This window comes from Chinchilla lanigera, unplaced genomic scaffold, assembly GCF_000276665.1.
Source record: "Chinchilla lanigera isolate Chin_1 unplaced genomic scaffold, ChiLan1.0 scaffold00009, whole genome shotgun sequence".
Lineage (NCBI taxonomy): Eukaryota > Metazoa > Chordata > Mammalia > Rodentia > Chinchillidae > Chinchilla > Chinchilla lanigera.
In genome coordinates this window covers 15,756,125-15,778,829 of record NW_004955410.1, presented here as the reverse complement: position 1 = coordinate 15,778,829, position 22,705 = coordinate 15,756,125, and the positions used below count along the sequence as shown (strand labels likewise).

The 22,705-nt window shown below is 39.1% G+C and overlaps 1 protein-coding gene across 1 annotated transcript in view; it reads left to right on the top strand.

The window, feature by feature from the left end:
* Dock4 (dedicator of cytokinesis 4) overlaps positions 1-22,705 on the top strand; it is a gene marked incomplete in the record, with an annotated part of 287,342 nt that overhangs the window by 56,553 nt on the left and 208,084 nt on the right. Inside the window, 5 exon segments of the mRNA XM_013510564.1 lie at positions 3,665-3,748; positions 6,082-6,122; positions 8,038-8,093; positions 12,039-12,135; positions 17,906-18,054. Of these exon segments, the coding sequence (XP_013366018.1) occupies positions 3,665-3,748; positions 6,082-6,122; positions 8,038-8,093; positions 12,039-12,135; positions 17,906-18,054 (427 nt within the window).

The following is a 22,705-nucleotide window of genomic DNA, read 5'->3' as shown; positions in this document are numbered from 1 at the left end:
TGTGGAGAGATAAGACGTGAGCCCGGAAAGGGGGAAGGAGAAGAGGTGTTGGAGGCTCACGTGAGATGCCGAGAGTGCGCGCCTGTCCTGCAGCTCTAGCCGAGGACGGGTGCAGGTGCCCAGAGGTGTCCTTTGACAGACGAGGCTGGTTTAGGGACAGAGTTTTTAAGTAAGTCTTTCGCCGTAGCAATGTGAGCTCCAAGCCTCTCCCAGATTCAGAATTTCCAGTGGGCGGAGGCCTTTCAGTTTCCCTTGCTTTATAGAGGAGGCATCTGCAAGCCATGAGGGAGGAAAATGTTCTTCGGTGACTTTTAGTAGTGATTAAATAGTACACAACTGGAGAGTAGCATCTGAATTCACCCCTGTAGAATTATTGGGTAAAAAATGAGCTAATACATGATTTTGACCTAGAAAAACCATTATTCCAGTTTTAAATAGCTCCTGTGAGAGAATGAATTTTCACGTGAACTTTCAGTCTTAGGCTTGTGAGCACCCTGTTAAATAGTACTCCCGGTGAGAAAGGAACGTGTGGCTTCTGGTTAGAACATGTAACAGGAGGGGCCCAGCCCTGATTCATTCATACAGTGATGACTCACTGAGCTCAGACTGTGTACCAGACTTTGCCGAACCGCGCGTAAAATTAGGGGCTAAAAGCCACACAGTGCTTACTCCTGGGGCTCACGATCTGTTGCAGGGGCTGTCATTTAAAAACTTCAAAAAGTAAAGGGCGTAATTAAATAGTATGAGGTGCTATGGGTACATGTAAATTGAGGGGACGGGATGGGCATCAAGGAGGACCTCTCTGAGGACAGGACCACTGAGCTGACACTGGGAGGTTGCATTTGGGTTAACCTGGTAAGGAGGGAAAGGAAACCCACGATGCTCGAAGTTCTTTGAGGAGGGACTGTAACCCGCAGGGAACTGACAGTGACTGGAGCAGAGTCGAGTTGGGATGCAGAGAGAAGGCTGAGGCAGTGATTTTTCTATTATTCCCACACCTCCGATACATACAGGTCGGGTGACATCAGCTAATGTGCATTTTAAAGGCTCTCAGGTACTGTGTGTGAAATGGGCTGGGGAGGAACCCGTGCGTGGGCACGTTAGGGGGCTGCTGCCGAAGAGCCAGGAAGAGGTGAGAGCAAGGCTCTTGTAGTGGAGGGAGCAGAGATGTTGACCAAAGGACGGTTTGGATTCATATTTCAGAAATGAGATCATTTTGATGCAGTAATGGATTGATTGTAAGTGTCGGGGTGTGTGGGTGACCCTGGGTTCAGATATGATAGAAGTGAGCCGGGCTTGGGGACGCCTAAAGATTATGAGCTCGGTAGCAACATGCAATATGAAGAAAGTGGTTAACTTTGTGAAGCCGTTGTCCAGTACTGTATTACATATTTTATTACCATTTTCTTTTTAAGAAGTTTCCTGATGCCACATGCAAAAGAGAAAAAAATAAGCACAAATGGTAGTTTAGGTTGTTTTTTCTGTCCTGTGTTTTGGTCTCTATTGTTAATTTTGTTCTGAGATCATAAAAGGGCTTGAGACACCTCTAAAAGCCCATTTCTTATTGCTGCTTTTGAGTTTTGACAGACTCATGTGTTTCTTCAGACTTTTAAAATATGTTCCCTATAGTAGCAGAAACTTACTTTGGGTGTCGAGGTTATATCTAAACATTACTATCTGAAACAAAATTATAAGTCACTTAAAATTTTTTTGCCTTTACCTAGCACTCTGGGTGCCTGAGGCAGAAGTCACAAGGTTGAACCCAGCCCGGGCAAGCAACTTACAGACTTCCCTGTCTCAAAATTTTAAAAACTCTTAAAAAGAAGAAGGGGTAGTGGGAGGTGTAGCTCAGTGTAAAGGCCCTGGGTTCAGTCATTATTGAAAAGAATTACCTTTAAAAATCCTCTTTGTCTCCTGTGAGTTTTAAGTTGATTACAGTATACATAGCATTTCATAGGAGATATCTTTCCTCTACTTATGTATTCAGATGTATTTTCTTTATTCTTCCATCCTTGCCTCCTCTGTGACGCACGCTTTACTGTCCAGGGGCAAAACTTAATTCTCTCTGTAGCTCTTGGAGTTGCCCAGAATGACTAATCTATGCACATATCCTGTCTGTAGTATGTCCCAGTTACGCCCCACCTTGTGAAATGTTTGTGAAGCCAATTAATGTAAACTGTTATTCTATAATTAATGGTGACCTCCATCCATTCTAATTAATAAGAGAGCTAAAGCATCTGTGTTTATTCCTAGAGAGGGTACAGTCATTACCTAATAAAATGTCACCATTGATAATACCACAAGAAGACTGCTTTTATGCCACAAACATAATAGTGAGGCAAAAATGCAGTCCCTTCTCTTGAGAAACTCGCAGTCTAGGATAAAAGAAATCCAAGACACTATAGCAGAAATGTGAACCATGGGAGATTTTAAGTAGAGTGATAGTTCTATTTATAGTATGATTCCTCTGTGGCAGAATAAGTAGAGGCAAGACGTGAAGTCATACACTTAGAAATTGACTTAGTTAATTTTCTTGTTGCAGACGAAATACTTGACACTCAAAGTTGAAGGAGGACAGGTTTATTTTGGCTCACAGTTGGTAGAGGGTTCAGTCCATAGTCGGTGGGCTCCAAGACAGGCTGGCAGGGCAGAGGGGCCTCGGAGAGGAGAAACAGTTCATGGTGTTGCAGGCAGAAGACAGCAAGTGGCCAGCAGCTGCAGCCAGCAGCCAGCAGCCAGCAGCCAGCAGCCAGCCTGCCTTTCCCTTTTATCCCATCCAGGCTACCTGCTTTTTGAGTTGTGCCACCCAGAACTATGCTCATTCCATTTAGTGGACTAATTTAGTACCACACACCCTTAACCCCAGCATCACATGTGGTAAATCCAATCCGCTCCAAAAGAGCCACACTTAATGAGTGCATCAGGTTTGGGGGGGATGTCAGGATACAAGCCATAGCGCCAAGCTTATTAACAAGTAGGAAGTGTAATCTCCCTTTATTACCGAACACATATTGACTAACTACTTTAGACCAGACACGGGTGGGGGATAGATGTAGCAGTGCTTGGGAGACAGTCCTTCCTAGATCTCTTCAGGCAATAACCTTTGTTTATATATGTAATTGCACAACATTCTTGTAGCAGCAGTACTCTTGTTAGTTTCTATATTGCTTACAGTAAATTTCACATTTTTGAAGTGCATATTTATAATGTTTATTTCACCAAGAAGTTGAAGTTGGCAAAGCATATGAATTTAATGATATTTTTAAAAATACAAGATGTGTTACGTACATGTACTAACCCCATACAAGGAATGTAAATATTACGCATGGCAAACACGTACAAAACAATAAAAGGAAGGGGACCAGGAGATGGATGGAGTAGGGAGGAAAGGGGATGAGAGAATAAAAAATGTAAACAACTATATGTATAGATATATATATATAGAGAGAGAAAGAGTATAGTTATATATAGATATTTCTATATAGATATATAGGTATATGTAGTTATATATATAGATATATGTAAATTGACAGCAGGTTCTAGCTATAAAAGTGTACTTCCTATTCACATGCTTTTTTTGTAGTCATTAACATTTAATTGTAAGCACTATAACTGGCTGTAACTGACAAGATTGCCTTCACATATTCTGTATCATTCCTTACAGTTATTGCCAGTTTTCGAGGAACCGTCCCATATGGCTTGTCACTGGAAATCGGAGACACAGTTCAGATCCTGGAGAAGTGTGATGGTGAGCGGCCTCGTGCTGATTGCTTGTGGTTGTGTGAGTCGCCTCCTTGATGTTGGGCTCTTCAAAAAGTTGACACATCCTCTCCTTACTCTGTTAAACTCTGTACCTTTCCCAGTAATCACAGCAAAACGTTTTTTACAGAACTTGTTCCTTGTGTGTTCACATTGACTAATGGAATAGCAGTATTTGGTGTTTTGGAGTTGTCATGTGTTTCCTGATATTACGTACTTACGGTCATCACATGGCAACAAAAGCAACTGAAGCTGCCTTATGTGTGGTGTTCATGACTCGGTAGCACACTAGAAAGCTTTTCTCAGAATCTCAAGTCTAGCAGACGCCCCTTGCCTCCTCCCTGTGGAGGTCTAGCAGGTGGGTGAGTTTGAGACTGGATGACCCAGTGCTTCTTCAAGGACTCCTGTCCTGGCCCAGTCTGCTCTGGTCTTCCAGTGTTTCTCCTTCCCCTATTTGTTTTTATTTATTTGTTTAGTTTTCGTTTTCGTTTCTTTCTTTCTTTTTTTTTTTTTTTTGAACTGGGAATTAAAACTCAGGACCTTGCACTTGCCAGGCAGGAGCTTGTGCCAGAGAGCTATATCCCTAGCCCTCCTTCCCCAATTTGGAACAGAATTATTCAGTGCAATTGAAATGTTAGTAGAATGTTATGACCATGAATGATTATTGTTAATTTATGTAGCAGGTAGTTCACTAAAGTTACTTAATATATTCTCAAGTGTTTCTATTTCTTAAACATCCTTAAATTCTACTTCTTAAAAAAGATGAAATAACTACTTTTTAAAATTCTTGTTAACAGAATGACTGTATTTTAGAATGCCAAAAATATTCATTTTCCTGCTGGAAGGCTTTTCTTAGTAGGCATTTGTAATATGACACCATTCTGTGTTATCAAGTTGCACCATAGATTAAATTGTGTTCCCCCAGACAGAATTATTACATTAAGCTAAAGCCTGACACTAAATGGTGGTGATACATGGATGTTTATTCTGCCCACTGCAGTTGAGACTTGTAAAAATATAATGAGTTCCTCTATCATTAGCAGATGCATTTTGTTTATTTCTGCCGTGTATACAGATGGACATAAAATCGATTTTGAATTGGTGCATGCAAATGTGCCCCCTATATAATGGGAAGTGATGTATAATCTCAGAACTTTTCTAGATGGGGTAATTGAATAGACTCTCCCAGTGACATTTCTACACTTCTCAAAAAGTTGTGGTTTCTGCTAGAATGATGATTTACAAGTGAATATATTTCTTGGATTTGTCCTTGTCAGACTGTAATAAATCTTGAGATACAGAGACTCTGATTTTCCATTCATTCTCTTTTCTGCACACTTATTTTAAAGCTACTAGGGATGGTATTTTATAGTACTGTATTGTATATCTTTTTAAGAAAATGTTTTATGAGTAACAAAAATGTTTAAGTACAAAGCTCAAATATTTGTTTTCAAAAGTTTAATAGGCCAGAAATGCAATTAGATAGAACATTTATTACATAACAAAGTAATTTCTTTCCAGTAAGCAAAGTAGTTTCTACTCTTGGAAGAAAATGTAATCTGAGAGTATTACAATTAAATTGGGCTATATTTTAGTCATATATGTCTATAAATATACTACATATGTTTGTTTTAAATTATAAAGAGACTTGTTCTTCCCTAAGAATAGCATTGTAAAATTGAGCTTAAGTAACAGATATTGTGTAGAATACAAATTATGGGGAGCTCAGTTGCTAAGACATAGTGCTGATGAGGCCGTGAATGTATACTGGTTAATTCTGGCAATAAGGAACCCTAGCTTTGCTCTTCTCATGATACTGATCCTAACCCAAGATGCTGGGTGTGATGATGTGCAGATTCATTGCATACCTGCTGGTCTAGCACTATTATTTGGTGGTAGATTCTGCACCTTTTAATTAGGCAAGCAGAGTTTGGAAATATGTTCAATCTTGTGTGGACTCTTGAATTTCCTTTAAAAATAATGGGGCCTTTATAAAATGGGGAGAAGTGACACTCAGAAAGGTCATATCATTTGCCCAAGAGTAAATACCAGAGCCAAAATGTAAGTTCAGTACTCTGATTCTAAAACCTTTTGTCTGTTTTTTATGTAAGTTTCTGATAGATTTTTATAAACAGGAAAGTAGTGAAATACTAGTAATTACTTGAGCTGTTAACTATCCTTAGCATAACAACTACCATGTGTATACACAGAATATTTACCTGTATAAGAAAATTCCATCAGCAAAGAACAGATTAATTTGTTATTTGTTATTTTTAAAACATTATGATATATAAAAATGTAACAGTGATTATTTTTCCACAGGCTGGTACAGAGGATTTGCCTTAAAAAACCCAAATATCAAGGTAAAAACTGCTACTTTACAAAAAGTTAAACATTTAAATTATCTTATTTTACAATTGAAATTAAAGTTGATACTCCTCATTGAAATGCAGAGTGGTAATACAGATTTTCAGAACTTTGGAAACTCCTTTGAACTTGGAATACAGTTAAAATATGCTACTCAAATGATAATCCTGTATAGCTCTTTAAAATTGTACTTAATAAGCTTAATATATAGAAACAAAATCTTTTTGAAGTATTAGTTTCTCTGAGAGCTAAATTAAAATTTAGGCAGGGGAAATATATATATGTCCAAAAAGAAATATTGAAAAAAGGTATTTAATCTTTAAGCTTTTATAGTATTATTTATAAAATGCTGCTGTGGAGGAACAAGTTTATTTTAATGGAGTGTTAAGAGTCCTTTTGCGTTTGGGCAGCTGAACCTGAAAAATCCATATTAGAAAAATCCTCATTTCTCTCACCATTCCAATAGATACTAAGATTCATTATCCTTTATGTAGTTATATAAACCTCAGAGTTTCTAGTAGAACGTGATATGGTTTTTCTTTTAGCTTTAGCTTGAATAGTTTGTGATTTTGACACTGGTCCTTCCAAATACCTTTTTCTACGTTATTCTAATTGCCCTGGCTTCTTCCCATGGTCTCTAATATTTTCTTATATGTTATATTCAGTTTGAGTTTAACTCTAGGTTTATTACAATTGTGAATAAGCAATTGTCATTTATCATTCTTAAAATACAACGTAAGATAGCATCTTTTTTACCTTTTTGCTTAAGTGTAGTTTTGCTGGGACATTCAATGATGTTTAATTACTTCATTATTTTAGGTCATTCTAAAGGAGAGTGTAAGGGACAAAAGTATATACGAATTTTAATGTTAGCCTCATTTAATCTTTTTTTGGGTATCTGAAGGGCATATAGCTTCAGTATTTAACTATTCATGTAGAGCATTTATTATATTTTCTCTTTTACTACACATGTTTAACAAGCCTTAAATTCTTTCCTCATCAATTATAATTATGTGTTACTTTTAATACATTAAGGTAAATTTAAACTTTTACAAAAACATGATTTTTTTAAAAAAATCCATATCTGTGTTTACTACTACTATATATGTAGGATTTTTCTCACTAAATTTTACTTTTTGCTTAGATGCACAACAGCAATAGCGTGTTCGAATGACATTTGTTTTCATAAATATTTAATTGAGTTTGTCATTTGATTATACATCAGGAATTCATGAGAGGATACTGTCACTTAATACACAATAAAACTGATGCTCATTTTGTTGTTCTGTTTCTTTCGATTTCCCATTTAGAACAAAGGAGCAATTTTCTTGCCCTATTATTTTCCCGCAGTACAAAGCATTAAACTAGCATGGCTTCATTGTTTAATTTTTGCTCCATCGGAGTGGCTGCACAGTGATTAATTGCTGCTGTGTTGTCATTAAGGATCTCCTGTGACACGTACAATACAGATACTGTCTCCAAATTCAGTTTTTTTTCAGTATGTATTTTTAAATAGAATCTTGAGTGCTTGGGGAAGAAGAAAAAGAATAAAACAAACAAGCCCCCCATCTGTCTCTTTAAACTATGCAATATTTAAAAATGCTTATTAACATCATTTTTATGTAGAATTTTAATTTCTGTTTTTCAAGGAATATCTTCGAGTGAGACTGAGTTTTTTCATTTTTGTTTATTTTAGAGAATCTCTAAATTTGTAAAGGAATTGGTAGTAGAAAACGAAAAAAGTAGATAGATACAAAGCACAAAAAGATTTCAGCCTAGAGAATGGAGTGCAGATGCTGTTCTGTGCTGTCCCGCTGCTGTCCTGGGTACATGACTGTGCTTTGCCCGTGGGCTGCTGAACTTAGCCCGCCCTAAAACACAGCACTATAACCTTCCTCTTTTCTCTTCCAGGGTATATTTCCTTCCAGCTATGTTCACTTGAAAAATGCCTGTGTAAAGAATAAAGGGTAAGAAATGAGTTTTATTAATATTGGAGGATTTTTACAGAACCATTACCTATTTTGGAATTTGAGAGGCTTAGTTATTGTCTTGAAAAGTGAACTGTCCAAGATCATACCATCGTCTGTGCTGTCTGATGAAAAGATATTGACTAAAGCAGTTGGGGGATAGAAGAATCCATCTGTGCGTGCTGGACAGTGGGAGGCCCCGGGGGCACTGAGGTGTCTCACTGTCCACAAATCATAGAACAAGCTGAATCTTAAGCAGGAAGAGTTGGTTCCCTTTGGTTTCCTGCTGTTTAGGGAAGCATGGCAGTGAGGCCCATAAAATGGTGAGTCATATTGCCTCAAAGCCTAGGAATTTCCTCAATTCCCCACTGATTACAAGAAGCCACATCTGATGTTTTCCAAATGACCGACATAACGCAATATCCTTGGGTGACCGCTTTATAAAACCATTATTCTGCTTTAGAGAATCACCTGGTTAGATTTAGCTCCTGATTACTTAGGCTTACTTGTGTGCTTCAATTTTCCCTCATCTATTTCTAAATGGTTGGAAGCAGCTCTCAGGATAACATCATTCAAATAAGATCCTGCTGAATAAAAGAGTAGAGCTTGTCTGCTTAAGTATTTAAGAGGAACAGATCATTCATTGTAACATTTGGACACAAACATTTGCCAGTGTCACAAAAATTCTTTTCTGGATTACTGTGTAATTCTCATTCTCCTTTCGTGAGTGTCTTCACAAGATGTGATTACAGCTGCTGCTGAGTGGCATCCGATGGAAAGGCAGGTTTATAAAAATGTGAGTGTGTCCTCATGCACCTTATTCCTGGCTTTTCCATGTCACTTCTCACTGTTCCCCAAAATCAGAGCCACCATGAAAGGTGAACATTTTTAACCAATTCAGTACATCAGCCAGGACGGTGCACCTGAAAGACACACAAGAGAGGACTTCTAGAGCTGCTTCAGAAAGTGCCAAGGAGAGAGTGTTCGAAGCCCAGTTGGACTACTTGGAGAGTTAATGGCAGTGTGTGTTTCACAGTAATTTTTTTTAAATTTAAACATTCACCATAGTTTTTGATCACACTTTGTATATGTCAGGTACTGTAAGCAGTATTAGTAGTAGTAATATAATTTTTGAGATAATAGTTTAAAAGTATAATTCTAGTAATAATATTTACCACTGGTACGAGTAACCTCTTTATACTACAAATGCTAGAAGTCACCAGAAGTGTCAAGCAGCGTACAGGTCCTTTTGGAACTGGCCCAGGCTAGTTTTGACTCTGGCCAGCTTCCCTCAAGGGAATGGGAGGGCAACTCAGAAATCACTCTAGCCAGTGCTGACTCTGTTCTGATCTTTCCACTCTGGGCTTCGCAGGAAAACTTCAGGTTCTACCTTGTGCCGTTACGTGTGAGCAGACCCTTACAGCCCCATCCTCTTTGCTGTCTTTACCCACTACCATCCTTAACACTCTTCAGATCTGTTGAGCCGTGGGCCACCCAGCGCCCATCCTACACTCTGACGAAGAGAAAGAGAAGGGTATGCTTGTAAAAATGATGTTATTTGGTTAAACTTCACCCTTGAAACTCAGTTGGAGTGGGGCATAGTTTTAAAGTAACTGCCTTCTTTTTTCCTGTCAGTTTTTTCTTTTTTTTTTTTTTTAACTTGTTTTATACATCGGGTTCCCTTCCATGAGCCCTAACGAAGTTTAATTGTAGTAAAGGTGTCACCACATCTGGTTGTGCAAATTCAAGAATTGCTTATGGATTCTTTGCCTCACACCAGGCATGATGAGTATTTTACAGCAGAAGAGCTCCAGGTCAAACTTTATTTTTTAAGAAATTTCTGGAATTGGTGCAGGTCCAAGTTTCTGGGACTGTTATTGGAAGAAAAACTTAGGCCTGAAAACATTTGAGGCCGTGTATTGCCAGATACTTGTTAGCGCTTTACTTTTGATATTACCTTTCTTATCTGAAGTGGATACCTGATGACTCTCCGCTTTAAAGTTGCTGCAAAGTACATCCTGGAATAACTGAACAGGGCAACTATTTATGACAGACTATTTGAGTTCTGGTTTTAGTTTTTGTATGATTAATAGGAAATAGCTGTCTTGCCTAAAAATGCCAGTTTTGTTTCAACAATCCCCAAACCAACTTTTCACAGATGAAATTGTTTTTGTTTTTTCCTGGATCTTTCAAGCAATACAGGACTGATGGAGGTCCTTAAATTAAATCACGTTTTGTGAGCAATAAGGTTGCTGTTGTATTGTTCAGTTCCTGCTGAGATAATGTCACTTTCGAAACGCTGACTAGGATGTCAAATTTTCCTGGAAATTCATGTTCCTTCCTTGAGGTGGTATAAGATCATCTAAGAATCTCCATCTTCACACATTCATCATTTAAAGTGTGACAGCTGCTTCAAAAGCAAAGTAAATATATTGGCACTGGAGAATGTCATATGCAGGCTCAAGAAAAGGTTCTGTATGTGTTAACAGTTTATATGTTACTGTTTATTTTCGTTTGAGTTCTAAATTCTCGTTTTACGTTTTCAGCTGTTGAAGTTGTAGGAAGAAAAATATTCTCAGGGCAGGTATCTTAGCAGAAATATAAATGAGGTAGAGCTGTACTGGTGAGGGAACCAAGGAAAGATTTTAGTTCCCGCGCTTCTGTAAGGAGATTATACAAAAGACAATTATGCATACTTTCAACATAACATCAAAAAGGAACTAAGGAGCAGTTATTAGCCTCATGTTAATAAGTAATTTTCCCTTGATCATTGAGACAACCCAATTCAGTCTCCAATAGGCTGTTACGTTTTACATATTAGATGTTGTCCTTGAGAAAAATTCACTGAAATGAAGAAAAGGTACCCATCAGTATAGCTGGTAGCATTCTTTTGAGATGAAGTAGTAAGGATAGCCACTTAACAACTTTAACCTGCGCAAAACCCAAAAAGGGTTTAAAAAAAAAAAAAAGCTAGAGATGAAGAAAAGGAGATCATTATATGTCAAAGGCAGGATGTAAAAGGCAAATTAAAACTTTCTCTTTTTTTCCCTTATTTTCTTGTGCTTCTTCTCAACTTTGGGGTAACCATACATTTTCTACTAAACATTTATAGGAATAATTTCCAAGTACAGTTCCTTCCTTTTATTTTTTATTTTTATTTTTAAAAAACTATTTTATTTGTTTTGGTTTTTTTTTGTTTTTTTTCCTCCGGTACCGGGAACCGAACTCACGACCTTGCGCTTGCCAGGCAGGCGCTTTGCCACTGAGCTAAATCCCCAGCCCCCAGTTCCTTACTTTTAAAGTAGAAACAGAAAGACTGTATTCCCCTAATCCCAGAAATATTTTGGAATGAATATTCAAATATCTGTGATGTCTTAAGCCTTTAAAATACTATGCTGCATGATGTTATTACTACTAATACTAATGATTTTCCATGACCCTTTTCACTGTTGAGATAAATGCAGGATTAATGAGCCGAAGTAAATGCTCAGTATCTCAGTGTCTGGTTATTTATAACACTGAGTTAGTCTGAATGTTCGCAGCCATTGCATCCTTGTGGCTGAGCTGTTTTTGTTTTACTTCTTTTGAGTCCTGTGGTCATAGTACTTGAAAGCAAAGGTTGTCTCAGAGTTCATGTCAACCTTGGAAAGGATGACAGAGTTGTTATCTAGTGGTCAGACTGTCACTAGGGCAAAATGCTTATGCTGTTCTTCTCCACAGCACCGTGCAGACTTGATCTGGGTGCAGTGGCTGGTCCCTTGGGCACTGTACCGCTGCACTGTAGTGTTCTTTCTGCAAGCTCGAAATCAGATCCTGTTTATTGTCTGCAGAACCCGGAATAGCCGGACAGCTCTCTTTCCTGGTTTATCTTTTAGAGTGTTAAAAAAACACAAAATTGTTGTCTTTTATATTTACATATAAGCTTTTTCTCTTTTATTTTCACAGACAATTTGAAATGGTTATTCCTACTGAAGACTCTGTTATCACAGAAATGACATCCACATTAAGGGACTGGGGGACCATGTGGAAGCAGCTCTATGTGGTGGGTGACATTTTAATGGTATGATTTTCTGTATAGAGCATTACCTTAAGACATATCTGAATGTGAATAAAAGCATCAGTGAGAATTGGAGCACCTGCTGTAATTTACTAGTACTCCTTGGGGAAGAGGGGATATAAATTTTGGTGAGATGTAATCTTGCTATTATCTTGGTATCCACTGAGTATGAGTTTTATGCATTGTTTTTTAACACCACGCAAATGAATGTAAAAGATGTCTTTCTTGACATTTAGCCAAATAGGATTGTTTATGTAGACCTAGTGTTGGATTTCATGGAAATTTTTAGTTTATAAATACATAAGTTTATATTTAATACAACTTAGTTGTAATTTATCATATTTTAGCTATGTACCTATAATTCAGGCATACTGTAAATGATAACTGTTTAATGAGACTCAATGAGAATGTTCTAAATCTATTGAAGAGAGGAATATTTCTTCAAAAATATCAGTGTTTTGTAGGTACATATGTTTATTTACTTATGACTAGTTACGTTACTGAGCACTGTACTGGCCAGTTTTCCTGTTGCTGGGATTAAATACCTCACACTCAATACTTAAAGGATGAGTGGTTAAATTCGGCACACAGTTTTGGTGGTTTCAGTCCGTGGTGAGCTGACTCTAAGACAGAAATAATCATGGCAGAAGGGTGTGGTAGCACAAAACTGTTCAGTTCATGGCAGCTGAGAAGCAGAGCACAGGGCAGGAGTGCCAGCAAGAGGTGTATTCTCCCAAGGACACGTCCCCAGTGACCACCTTCTCTGGACCTCACCTCCTAACAGTACATTCAGCTATGAACATCAGAGGTTTAGCTCACTGGTAAGTATAGCAACCCCGTCAAGTAACAAGATCGAATGGCACATGCACTTATTATCAGGCAATTCCCATAGGAAGCACTCTATATACAGTATTTCATTCAGTCCCTACAAGCACTCAGGATCATACTAACTGTGGTCATCTCCAGGTTGCAGATGAGAAAGTGAGAAAGTGAAGTTCTTGAAATGGACCAAGTACAGTGGTCCCACCTTACTGTAAGGGACACGTATCCAGACCTGTGTGGAGCCTCAAATTATGGATAGTATGGAACCCTAAAGAGACATACCTATGACAGTTTAACTTACAAATTAGGCACAGTAAGAGAATAACAATAATTAAAAAGTTGGACTTGATTATAATAACATGGTGTAGTGAAAATGGTTTAAAACTTGCAAATTGTGAATTTCTCATTTCATTCATATCCTCATGCCTCAGTTGACTGTGGAAAACTGCAACCTTGGGAAACAAATCCTCAGGAGGCCTGTGTTATTGGAAAGTGTCTGGGCTGGGGTTCAGAGGCAAGTCTGGTGGTCTTTCTCAGAACCATTGTGTATGCAGAAGTCTGGGGGCGAAGATAATTTGAGGAAGATAAATATGATTTTTTTTATTTTATTGTCAAAGAAATTTGTAGAACAGCTTAATCACTGGAAAGGATCTATGCAGAACAGAAAGGTGTATTTATCCTGACACACTGATTTGAAACAGCCCGTCAAAAAGAAAATTCAAATTAGTGAAGGTCATTAGCACAGAAAAATGGTTTATATGCTCTTATTTCTTGCGTGCAATAGGATATTTCATTGGGAAAAGATAATCTTAAAATGTTGCCCATAGAAACGCTCTGATTTGGAGTCCCCTGGCCATACCTCCCCTGGAGTTGGTGGCTTTAGGACTCATGAAGCAAATCCACAAGGCAGTCTTAGATCTTAAATGAGTTACTCGATTGTAGTTTTGTAAACACAAAATCAAGGCAACTGACCCAAAGATTCTGCTGTGGGACAGTGCCATAGAAATACAGATCTCCCTTGTAATTTTTTTTTAATTATGTTGTAAAACATATAAATCTGAGTTTTATTTCACTTAAAGTAACATTGTGCATGACATTAACAGGAACATAGAAGCTGTGTGAAATATTCTAGCCACTGCACCTGAAACACCCAACATATGAGAGTTATAAAAATAACGATAGTGTAAGTGCTGTCCATTAGTTGAGCAAAAGCACCTGAAGCTTTCCTTTCATGTAGCGACTAGTGGGGAATAAAGTTAAATTCCTTTTTTACTCTGTCTTACCTAGCTATTTTTACCTGCTTTTGAGGTTGCGAGCATCTATTTTGGGGACAGACTTGTTTGGCTTGAAAATCTATGTGCTGTGAACTCTAAAAGTAATCTCTTCTCCTCCCAGTGTCCTGAGTAATGGGAGAGACCGAGCATAATCTCAGTGTCCTTGACTACTGGAGTGCAGTTGTATGAGGAGCAAATACAAAGTTTAACCCAAGGATATTAGAGTTTTAACACTGGGAATGAGTTTAACTTGGCTATGTTGGACATTTAGACTTCTCTTTTCTTGTTATGAATGTTTTCTGCCAAGTATTTAGTTTCAGTTCATCATGCTTGAGTGTATTGAGAGTATTGTCCATGTTCTTTTCCAATAGTTTTAAAGCAGCTGGTTTCTTCACTGAAAGATGTTTGATGAAGGCACTGTATGTGAGATTATATATGTCAGGCACTTCATATAAAAGTACATGGTAAAAGTTTGAGAAATGCTATTTGCTCTTTTAAATAATTTTGATAAGGGCCTAAATCATGCCCTTTAAAAAAATCACTTAATAAAATATCAGTAATTTTACCCCAAAAGGCTCAGGAGAAATATAACAGTCATCTTTTACCAAGTACTTTGGTGAAGGCCCTGAACTGTTTTACATCTCTGTTTCCTGAGGCTCTGCCAGGTAGTTTTTATTCTTGAATCTTATAAAAAATGATTTATCCAGAGTCCCACGCTAAGTGCCAGAGCCTGAATCTAAATCTAGGTCTGCTGCTGAAACCAGTGCTATTTTTATTTTAAAGCAAATAAAAACTTACTCATTGTCTATAATATGAAAATGCAATTAACTTTTTGCTACATTTCTGATACAGTACAGGGATTTCTATGTATCATCTTATTCCAAGTGTGTTAATATTGTACCATACATTTTCATTCAATACTAAGTCAAAAGATTTTTATATTTCTGGATAGCTATCAATATTTCATAGCTTTCAAAGCTATCAATTTTTCAAATCCTATTTTTGTAACCTATAAGTTTATGACCAGATGTCCATTCCGATGTGTACTTTTCTCTTATAATAGCAGGGCAAGTTTGATGGCCAGGGCTGTGATATGGCAGTGATCCTTCACCTCTAGGTTTTCGTCCCTAAAGAGGCTGACCTGCCTGTTTTTATGTGTATAAGGGAGCCTGCTTCCTTCTCAGCATTCTCTTAAATTGAAATCCTAAAGGTATTAGAACATCAGGACCACCCTGCTGGCCAACTGTAGAATGCTTCCCTAAGAGAGGTGCCTGACTTTCTCAAGGCCACTGTCTGTTCAAGTGGGTGCTGACGCTCTCCTTCGCCGCCTGAGATTTGACTTCTCTTTGCGATTTTTCTTATGTAATAGTTTGATTCAGTGGACTTTTTCTTCCTACTACTGATTTTCTTATGTGGTCTTTGATCTTCCCTGCTTATTTTTCTGTATGACTTAAGCAGTACCTGCCTCTTGAGGTTCACAAAGAAGTAACACTGATAAATGAAGGTTTTCATTCATTCAGTCTCCACCTGCAGGGGCCACAAAAGGCAGGCGCAGCCACTGTGGTTGGGAGGTTAGAGCCCCGTGGAAGACACGGCACTGAGTGGTTAATTACGAGAGTGGTATGTCACAGTGCCCTTGTACTGGCTTGTAAGGGAGTACACAACATGAGGAACAAGCAAGATGTAATAGACATGGTCAATAAAGTGCCTTAGGTGTTGAGAGGCGAGCAAGACTATTTATATCTCAGAGGCTCAGGGCTGCATTCTGGAGAATGCTTCTTGTTCCTCTGGCAGATGTGTCTGACCTAGACAGCATGTGAAAACTCCTCAAGACACTAAGTATTGATGAGGCAGAAAACAAGTCACTGTTCTGTAAAATAAGAAACTGTGTTACAACTGAATATCTTTACCCATCACAGAGAACTTGATATTTCTTGTAGTGTATAGCTGTAGAGGACTTCACATGGGTCGTAGCCTCAATAGTTTCATATCACTGTGCCTATAAGTCTACCAATAATTTTTGTAAAAAGTAAAAGTATGGCTTCTAGTAAAAAAGAAAGGGATAAATAATTACATAAGGTTTACCTTAACGTCTTTAGGGTAAGAGATGCGTGTTTTTGTTTTGGTAAAGAGAATTCTCTATGGAGGTCTTACTATACACTAAGCCCAAACATTGACAGTACTAGTAACTACTAATATTTACATGATATTTATTGTGAACAAGGCGTTTTTATCAGAGTTTTTTTATACTAATTTATTAATCCTCAGAACCCTATGAATTAGATACTGTGGTACCTGTTTTGCAGACAAAAAAACAAGCACAAAGAAGTTAAATATATTGCTATATTCTGAACTTTGTACCAACCATACTGCTAAAGGTTTATAGCCAGTAAATGGCAAAATTGGAATTCAGAAGCAGAGTCATTTGGCTCCAAAACATGCTCTTTACCAGTGTGCTATGGTGCCGTCTTCACATATGTTAGCACCACTCTGTGAAACAACTTTATTGGTCAGCTTTCCTGTTACTGGGATACAGTATCGGACACTCCCAGCTTAAAGGAAGAGTGGTTTAATTCAGCTCAGTGGTTTCAGGCTGTTACTGGTGGGCTCCGAGGCAGAAGTATCATGGTGTAAAAGCACAATAGAGCAAAGCTGGTTAGTCTGTGGCCGCTGGAATGCAGAGCAGGGGAACAGTGCCAGAGGAGAAGGGGTGAGGGGCCTAGTAGAGTACCCAGGTCCACCCAGACACACTCGGAAGAGGGCTTGACTCATCCCCTAGGCAGCTCCCAAGCCAGTCAAGTTGACAGTTAATCTCAACCACCACGGCCGCCACCTTGCAGGAGGATACTACTGCCCTGTTGCACAGAAGACAAAACTCATAGTCCAAGTCTGTGAAACTGTAGGGCGAGTGGCAAGACCAGAATTTAAAGCCAGGAGTTCAACTTACCTTCTTTCCTCTAAGTCGTGGCACTTAATGGATGTCATGGGAGATTATTATGAATCTACCTGAATATCTAAAAAGCAACCATTATTTTTAAGGTCTAGACTGAGCTGATAAGGGCAGTGAAACATCCATCTGCAAATGAATCTGAGTCCTCCGTGTGACCTGTCTCTGCTGGGAAGTCTGCGAAGGCATGAGGACCAGTGTGCAAGAAGTAGTTGGAAAACAGGGTTTTCCATTTTATTTACTCCAGTTCCATGGATCTGTGTCTCAGAGAAGGGAGGAAAGGGTGAGGAAAGATTTCTCAGGGAAGGTTGGCTGATAGAAATGGAGTCAGGCTGAGCCCTGAAAGAGGGCGGGTTTGAACGCAAGAAAGGAGCACACAAGTGGAAAGAGGGCGGCGTTCAGAGTGCAGGGACCGGGCCGAGCCCGGGTGTGGAGGCGCAGTGAGAAACAAGAATACATTGTCTGCGCTGGGGAGTCTGAGAAGTGGTGTTGGCTTCTTGGACAGGAGAGCAGCACTGTGAAACTTGGATGTAAGGAGGCAGAGCAGCAGGTGCACTTGAGGACAGTGAAGGAAGACTTCGTCTCCAGACAGAGAATCTGTCCACAGCGCCGCAACCATATGCCTTGGACCCGCGCCCTTCCCCTTCCTCTCCGGTTACCCTACAAGCCAGTACGGGGACTGACGCCAGATCTCCACGTTTGTGTTTCTCAGAGAAATGAAGGGGATCTCTTCCATCGGCTGTGGCACATCATGAATGAAATCCTTGATCTGCGGCGGCAGGTGCTGGTTGGCCATCTCACCCACGACCGGATGAAGGATGTCAAACGCCACATTACCGCTCGCCTGGACTGGGGCAACGAGTGAGTACTAGCCACACCGGTGCTCTCTGGGGGCGAACACAGCAGAAGGGATGTGGGTGTGAGGCAGTGCATGGTAATGTCCATGGAAGAAATCAGTTTCCCCATTTTTTCCCCCGTCCCTGATGGAGCCAAGAGCCACATCCTCTAGGCCTGGTGTGGTATTGAGTTGCTGTTTGTTGCCTGGTGCCCGCTCTGTGGCATGGTGGTGTGCTCACAGAAAGGGAAATATTCACAAGGATTTGTTAGCTACAGCTCCTGGCTAAAATGGGTCTTGTTTTCCAGTAGTCTAGGTTTGGCATATTTATTCACTTTCAATGTAATGTGTACACCCCCTGCCGGGGCGTGGGTGACCGTGTAATCCAGAGAGAGACAGTGATGTTAGCAGCTTGGGGTAAAAGTCTTATGACAAGTGCACCTCTGGGGCCTCTTGTCATCGCCGCAATTAATCCTGTGCATACATATGAGCCGCTCGGAGAGGCTGCTTGAGAGGACCACTGTCCTTGACCAAGATTTACTTTTCATTTTTGTTTTTTTAAGATTTACTTTTAAATAGAAGTGTGGGCACTTATTTAAAACAACAACCAAGCACTTAAGTAGTAAATCTAACCACTGAAAACTCTGACCAAAACTGATGTAAAGCATAAATACTAATAAAAGATTGAAAAATTATAATCAGCCAACTTCAGCCAACAGTCAGATTCTAGCATTGCATAAAGTATAAGCCAGCAAAATAATGGCTTGACAACTTACAAGGCCATACCCTCCCTGTCCTTCTTCTTCCCCAGAAACCATTTGCTATTCGGACCTTCATGGGATCTTAGGGCAGCAGACAAAAAGAAAAGCAGAGGCAAAGGAGAAGGGAACCATACATAAATTTGCCTGTTATTGAACCTGGAGAAATCCCTTTGAAAGTAGAGTATTTCTTCCCCTGACCGTAGGAAATTACTTTATCAGAAGGCAGTTTGATTCCTGCCAGAATGTCAGATACTATATCCTTAAGCACTTCTGGGATCTTGTTGGATGTGGTGCGCTATTCATGCTTTTACAAACAGTGATTGCGCAGCACCATTTGTTTATCTGTAGGTGCTTCATCCCTTTGAGAGACACAGCAAGTGCAAGTGTAGAGTGGTGCAAGAGCAGTGGGTTAGGAGCTCTGCTTTTTTAAAGACTGGAAGCACATTCCTGGAATGTTCTTAACTTTCATTCTTCATCTGGCAAAGGCGTGAGCTGCCCTGGAGGATCCCAGAGTGACTTTAGCTCCAGGACGAAGTGATTCAAAACACAGTGCTGCCTGGAGAGTTAGGTTTGCCAGCGCTGGGGCTGAGCTTGCTCTTGCTGTGTGCGTCCCAGTCGTGCTGGGAAGGGAGGCTCCACAGGCTATTGGAGTTGGCCCTGTGCTGCCTGAATTCCATGTATTTCTGTACTTTTTTTTTTTTTTTTTCCTCCTGTCCCGGGAACCGAACTCACGACCTTGCGCTTGCCAGGCAGGCACTTTGCCGCTGAGCTAAATCCCCAGCCCCATTTCTGTACTATTTTGAAAACGTTTGAGTTTGCACTGAACTCTAATTGGCTCATGGTCATTTTTATGGTCCTCATTTTTAAAAAAATGAGTTTGTAAACAGTAATGAACTTGCGTAAGGTTAGCTTATCAAAAACAATGTGGAAATACAGAGCAGGTAGGAAAATGCTACTCTTAGTTTAATGAAGGAAGATGATGGCTGAAGGGAGGGGGGCAAATCATTGATCATGACTGAATCATGACTCACTTTTTGACTTACATGAGCTCTAGCTCGTAGTACTTTGGTTAGTTCTGGGGCTAATTCATGGTAAGTTTTTAAAACATTGATGCATGAAAATAAAGTGTAATTTATTTAAATCATCCTCGAATTTGTGAATTTTCCAAACCTTCATTCTTTTTTCTTTGAATTTTATTGACTGCTTATCTTAAAATAATTTACAGCACAAAGATTATATATTTACTTGTTCTTTTAAATGTAAATTTGTTTTCCTGTAGAAGAATGCTAAGTGGAAAATGAATTAAGATAATTCCCTTGCCTGTTAAACTAGGTGAGGTGGTCCTGTGAATTTATTTGCTTACAGATCAATCTCTGGATGGACATAAATTAAGAATGTGTTCGATATCAAGTTGTGTATCGGACTGATGAAGAGACGTTCTCTGGGTGCAGATAGCTTAGTGGAGGAGGAGATCACATTTTGTTCCCTGATGAGATCTGCAAAAAGCAGTGTTCTCGCTGGTATCCTCAGGCATCATTACAGTAATGGTAGCTGTTTCTGTCTCCCATGGAGGCCTACGGTGTCCTTTGAGATTATGTAGGAGGGAGAATCCATTCATTCTTTTTTCCTGATGTCAAGAAATAGTTTAATAACTGAGTTGACATAAAATTTGACCCTTTCTCCTTGACCAACTCCTGGCTTCCCGTATCCTGTATTGTCTTCCTCTGTCTTTTTTTTTTAAGACAAAATTTTCAAAACAGGGTAATAGGCAGTTAACAATGGTTAATACACTGTGTATTGTTATCTTTAAATTAGTTACTCAGAGTACAAGGTATCAGTATTTAATTGTGCAAACAATACTAGCACAATCCTTTCTTTTCAGTGAACTAAAGGAAATTAGTAGTATAACTATCTTAACTATCTCATTCTCATATGTATGTATATATATATATATGCATATATAATATATATATAAAATTTATTTTATTTGGCTTTTCCCTTCCTCTTTTCTCCATTCCCCCATCCCAGTTTCTCTTTCCTTTTGAAGTTTCTTCCCATTTTACAATATCTGTTATACATTTTGGATCTTACTCACTCTTTCAGCTTCTCACACTAGGGAGACAATACGATGTTTACACATGTGTATCTGGTTAATTTCACTTATGAGTATGGTCTGGAGTTGTATTCATTTACCTATAGAAGACTGCAGTTTATCCTTCCTTATGGTTGAGTAGTACTCCATTGTATAAAAAGACCACAGTTTTTTTATCCATTCCTCAGTTGATGGGCGTTTGGGTTGTTTCCAAGATCTAGCTATTACAAATTGTGCTGCTTAAACATGGGCACACATATATCACTGTGGTATGATGTTTTTAATTCTTCTGGGAAGATACCCAGAAGATGCCAGAAGATAATTAAGCCGAATGGGACTTCCAATTCTACATTTTTGAGGAATCCCTACACTGATTTCCAGAGTGATTACACCAGTCTGCACTCCTACCAGCAGCGTAGGACGGTTCCTTTTTCCCCTGCAGCCCCTCCAGCATTTTTTTTTTTTGGTTGATTTCTTGATAATAGCCATACTTTCTGGGGTGAGATGGAATCTCAGTGTTGTTTTAATTTGCATCTCTCAAATGACCAATGATGTTGAATATTTTTTCATATATTTATTTGCTCTTTGTATTTCTTCATCTGAGAAGTGTGTATTCATCTCAGACACCCATTTTTGGATTGGGTCTCTAAATTTGGGAGGTCTGATTGTTTTGGGTTCTTTATATGTTCTTGATAGTAATCCTTTGTCTGAGGAACAGCTGGCAAACATTTTTTCCCACATTGTGGGTTGTCTTTTCACTTTTTTGGTGGTTTTTCTTGCAGTGCTAAAGCTTTTTAATAAGATGAAATCCCAGTTATTGATTTTTTGTGATAGTTCCCATATGATTGGGGTTTTATTCATGAAGTCTTTGCCTAAACCAATGTCTTTAAGCATTTTACCTATTCTGTGTTCCAGAAGATTTAATGTTTCTGTTTTAATATTTAGAACTTTGATCCATCTCACACTTATTTGAGTGCATGGTGAAGGATATGGGTCCAATTTTAATCTTCAGCATGTACAGAGCCAGTTTTTTCAGAACCAATTATTAAAGAGGCTATCTTTCTTCCAGTGAACTTGTTGGATAAGGTGGCTGAGAGTGTTTGTGGTTGTGGCTGCATCTTCCAGTCCGTTCCACTGATCCTCAGGTCTGGTTTTTTTTTTTTTTTGTTTATTTGTTTTTGGTTCTTTACCAGTACCATGCTGATTTTAGCACAGTAGCTTTATAGTATAATTTCAAGTCAGGGATTGTGATGCCTCCTGCTTTGCTTTTGTTGCCCAGAACTGCTTTATAACCCCATACAGCTGAGACTATAGGAAGCCAGTAGAAGTTAAGTCAAGCTTTAGCGGGTAAGGGAACACTTACATAATACCCTTTCCCAAGCCTGAAATTCAGAGAAGGTACTGCAGCCCACACCTGCCTCAGAGCTTGTGGTGCTAGAGTTTATCCTTCCTCATTTTGCAGTGATGTGCATCAGCTGCTCTTCACTTGTCTTATTATTCATGCCACATGACTGATGCTGTCTGAATTTCCAGGATCAAATTCACAAAGGAGGAATCTCATTGGCAGACAATAGCTATTATTCCTGTTTGGAATGCACATTTTATGCCACCTTCTCATAAATTGCTGGCCAACCCATGGACAAATTGTACTCAGGGCAGGTGCCTCCCTTCAGGCCAGTCTGGTGAGCAGTGGGAAGGGAAGATGATTAGAGGACTTGTGCCCTCTGCCTGGCCTTTCTAGGATAGAACATGGGTAGCCCAGATTTAAACAGAAGGACCTTTGGGAAGACAAACTCTATGATTGCTATGTGGCTATGTGGTCTC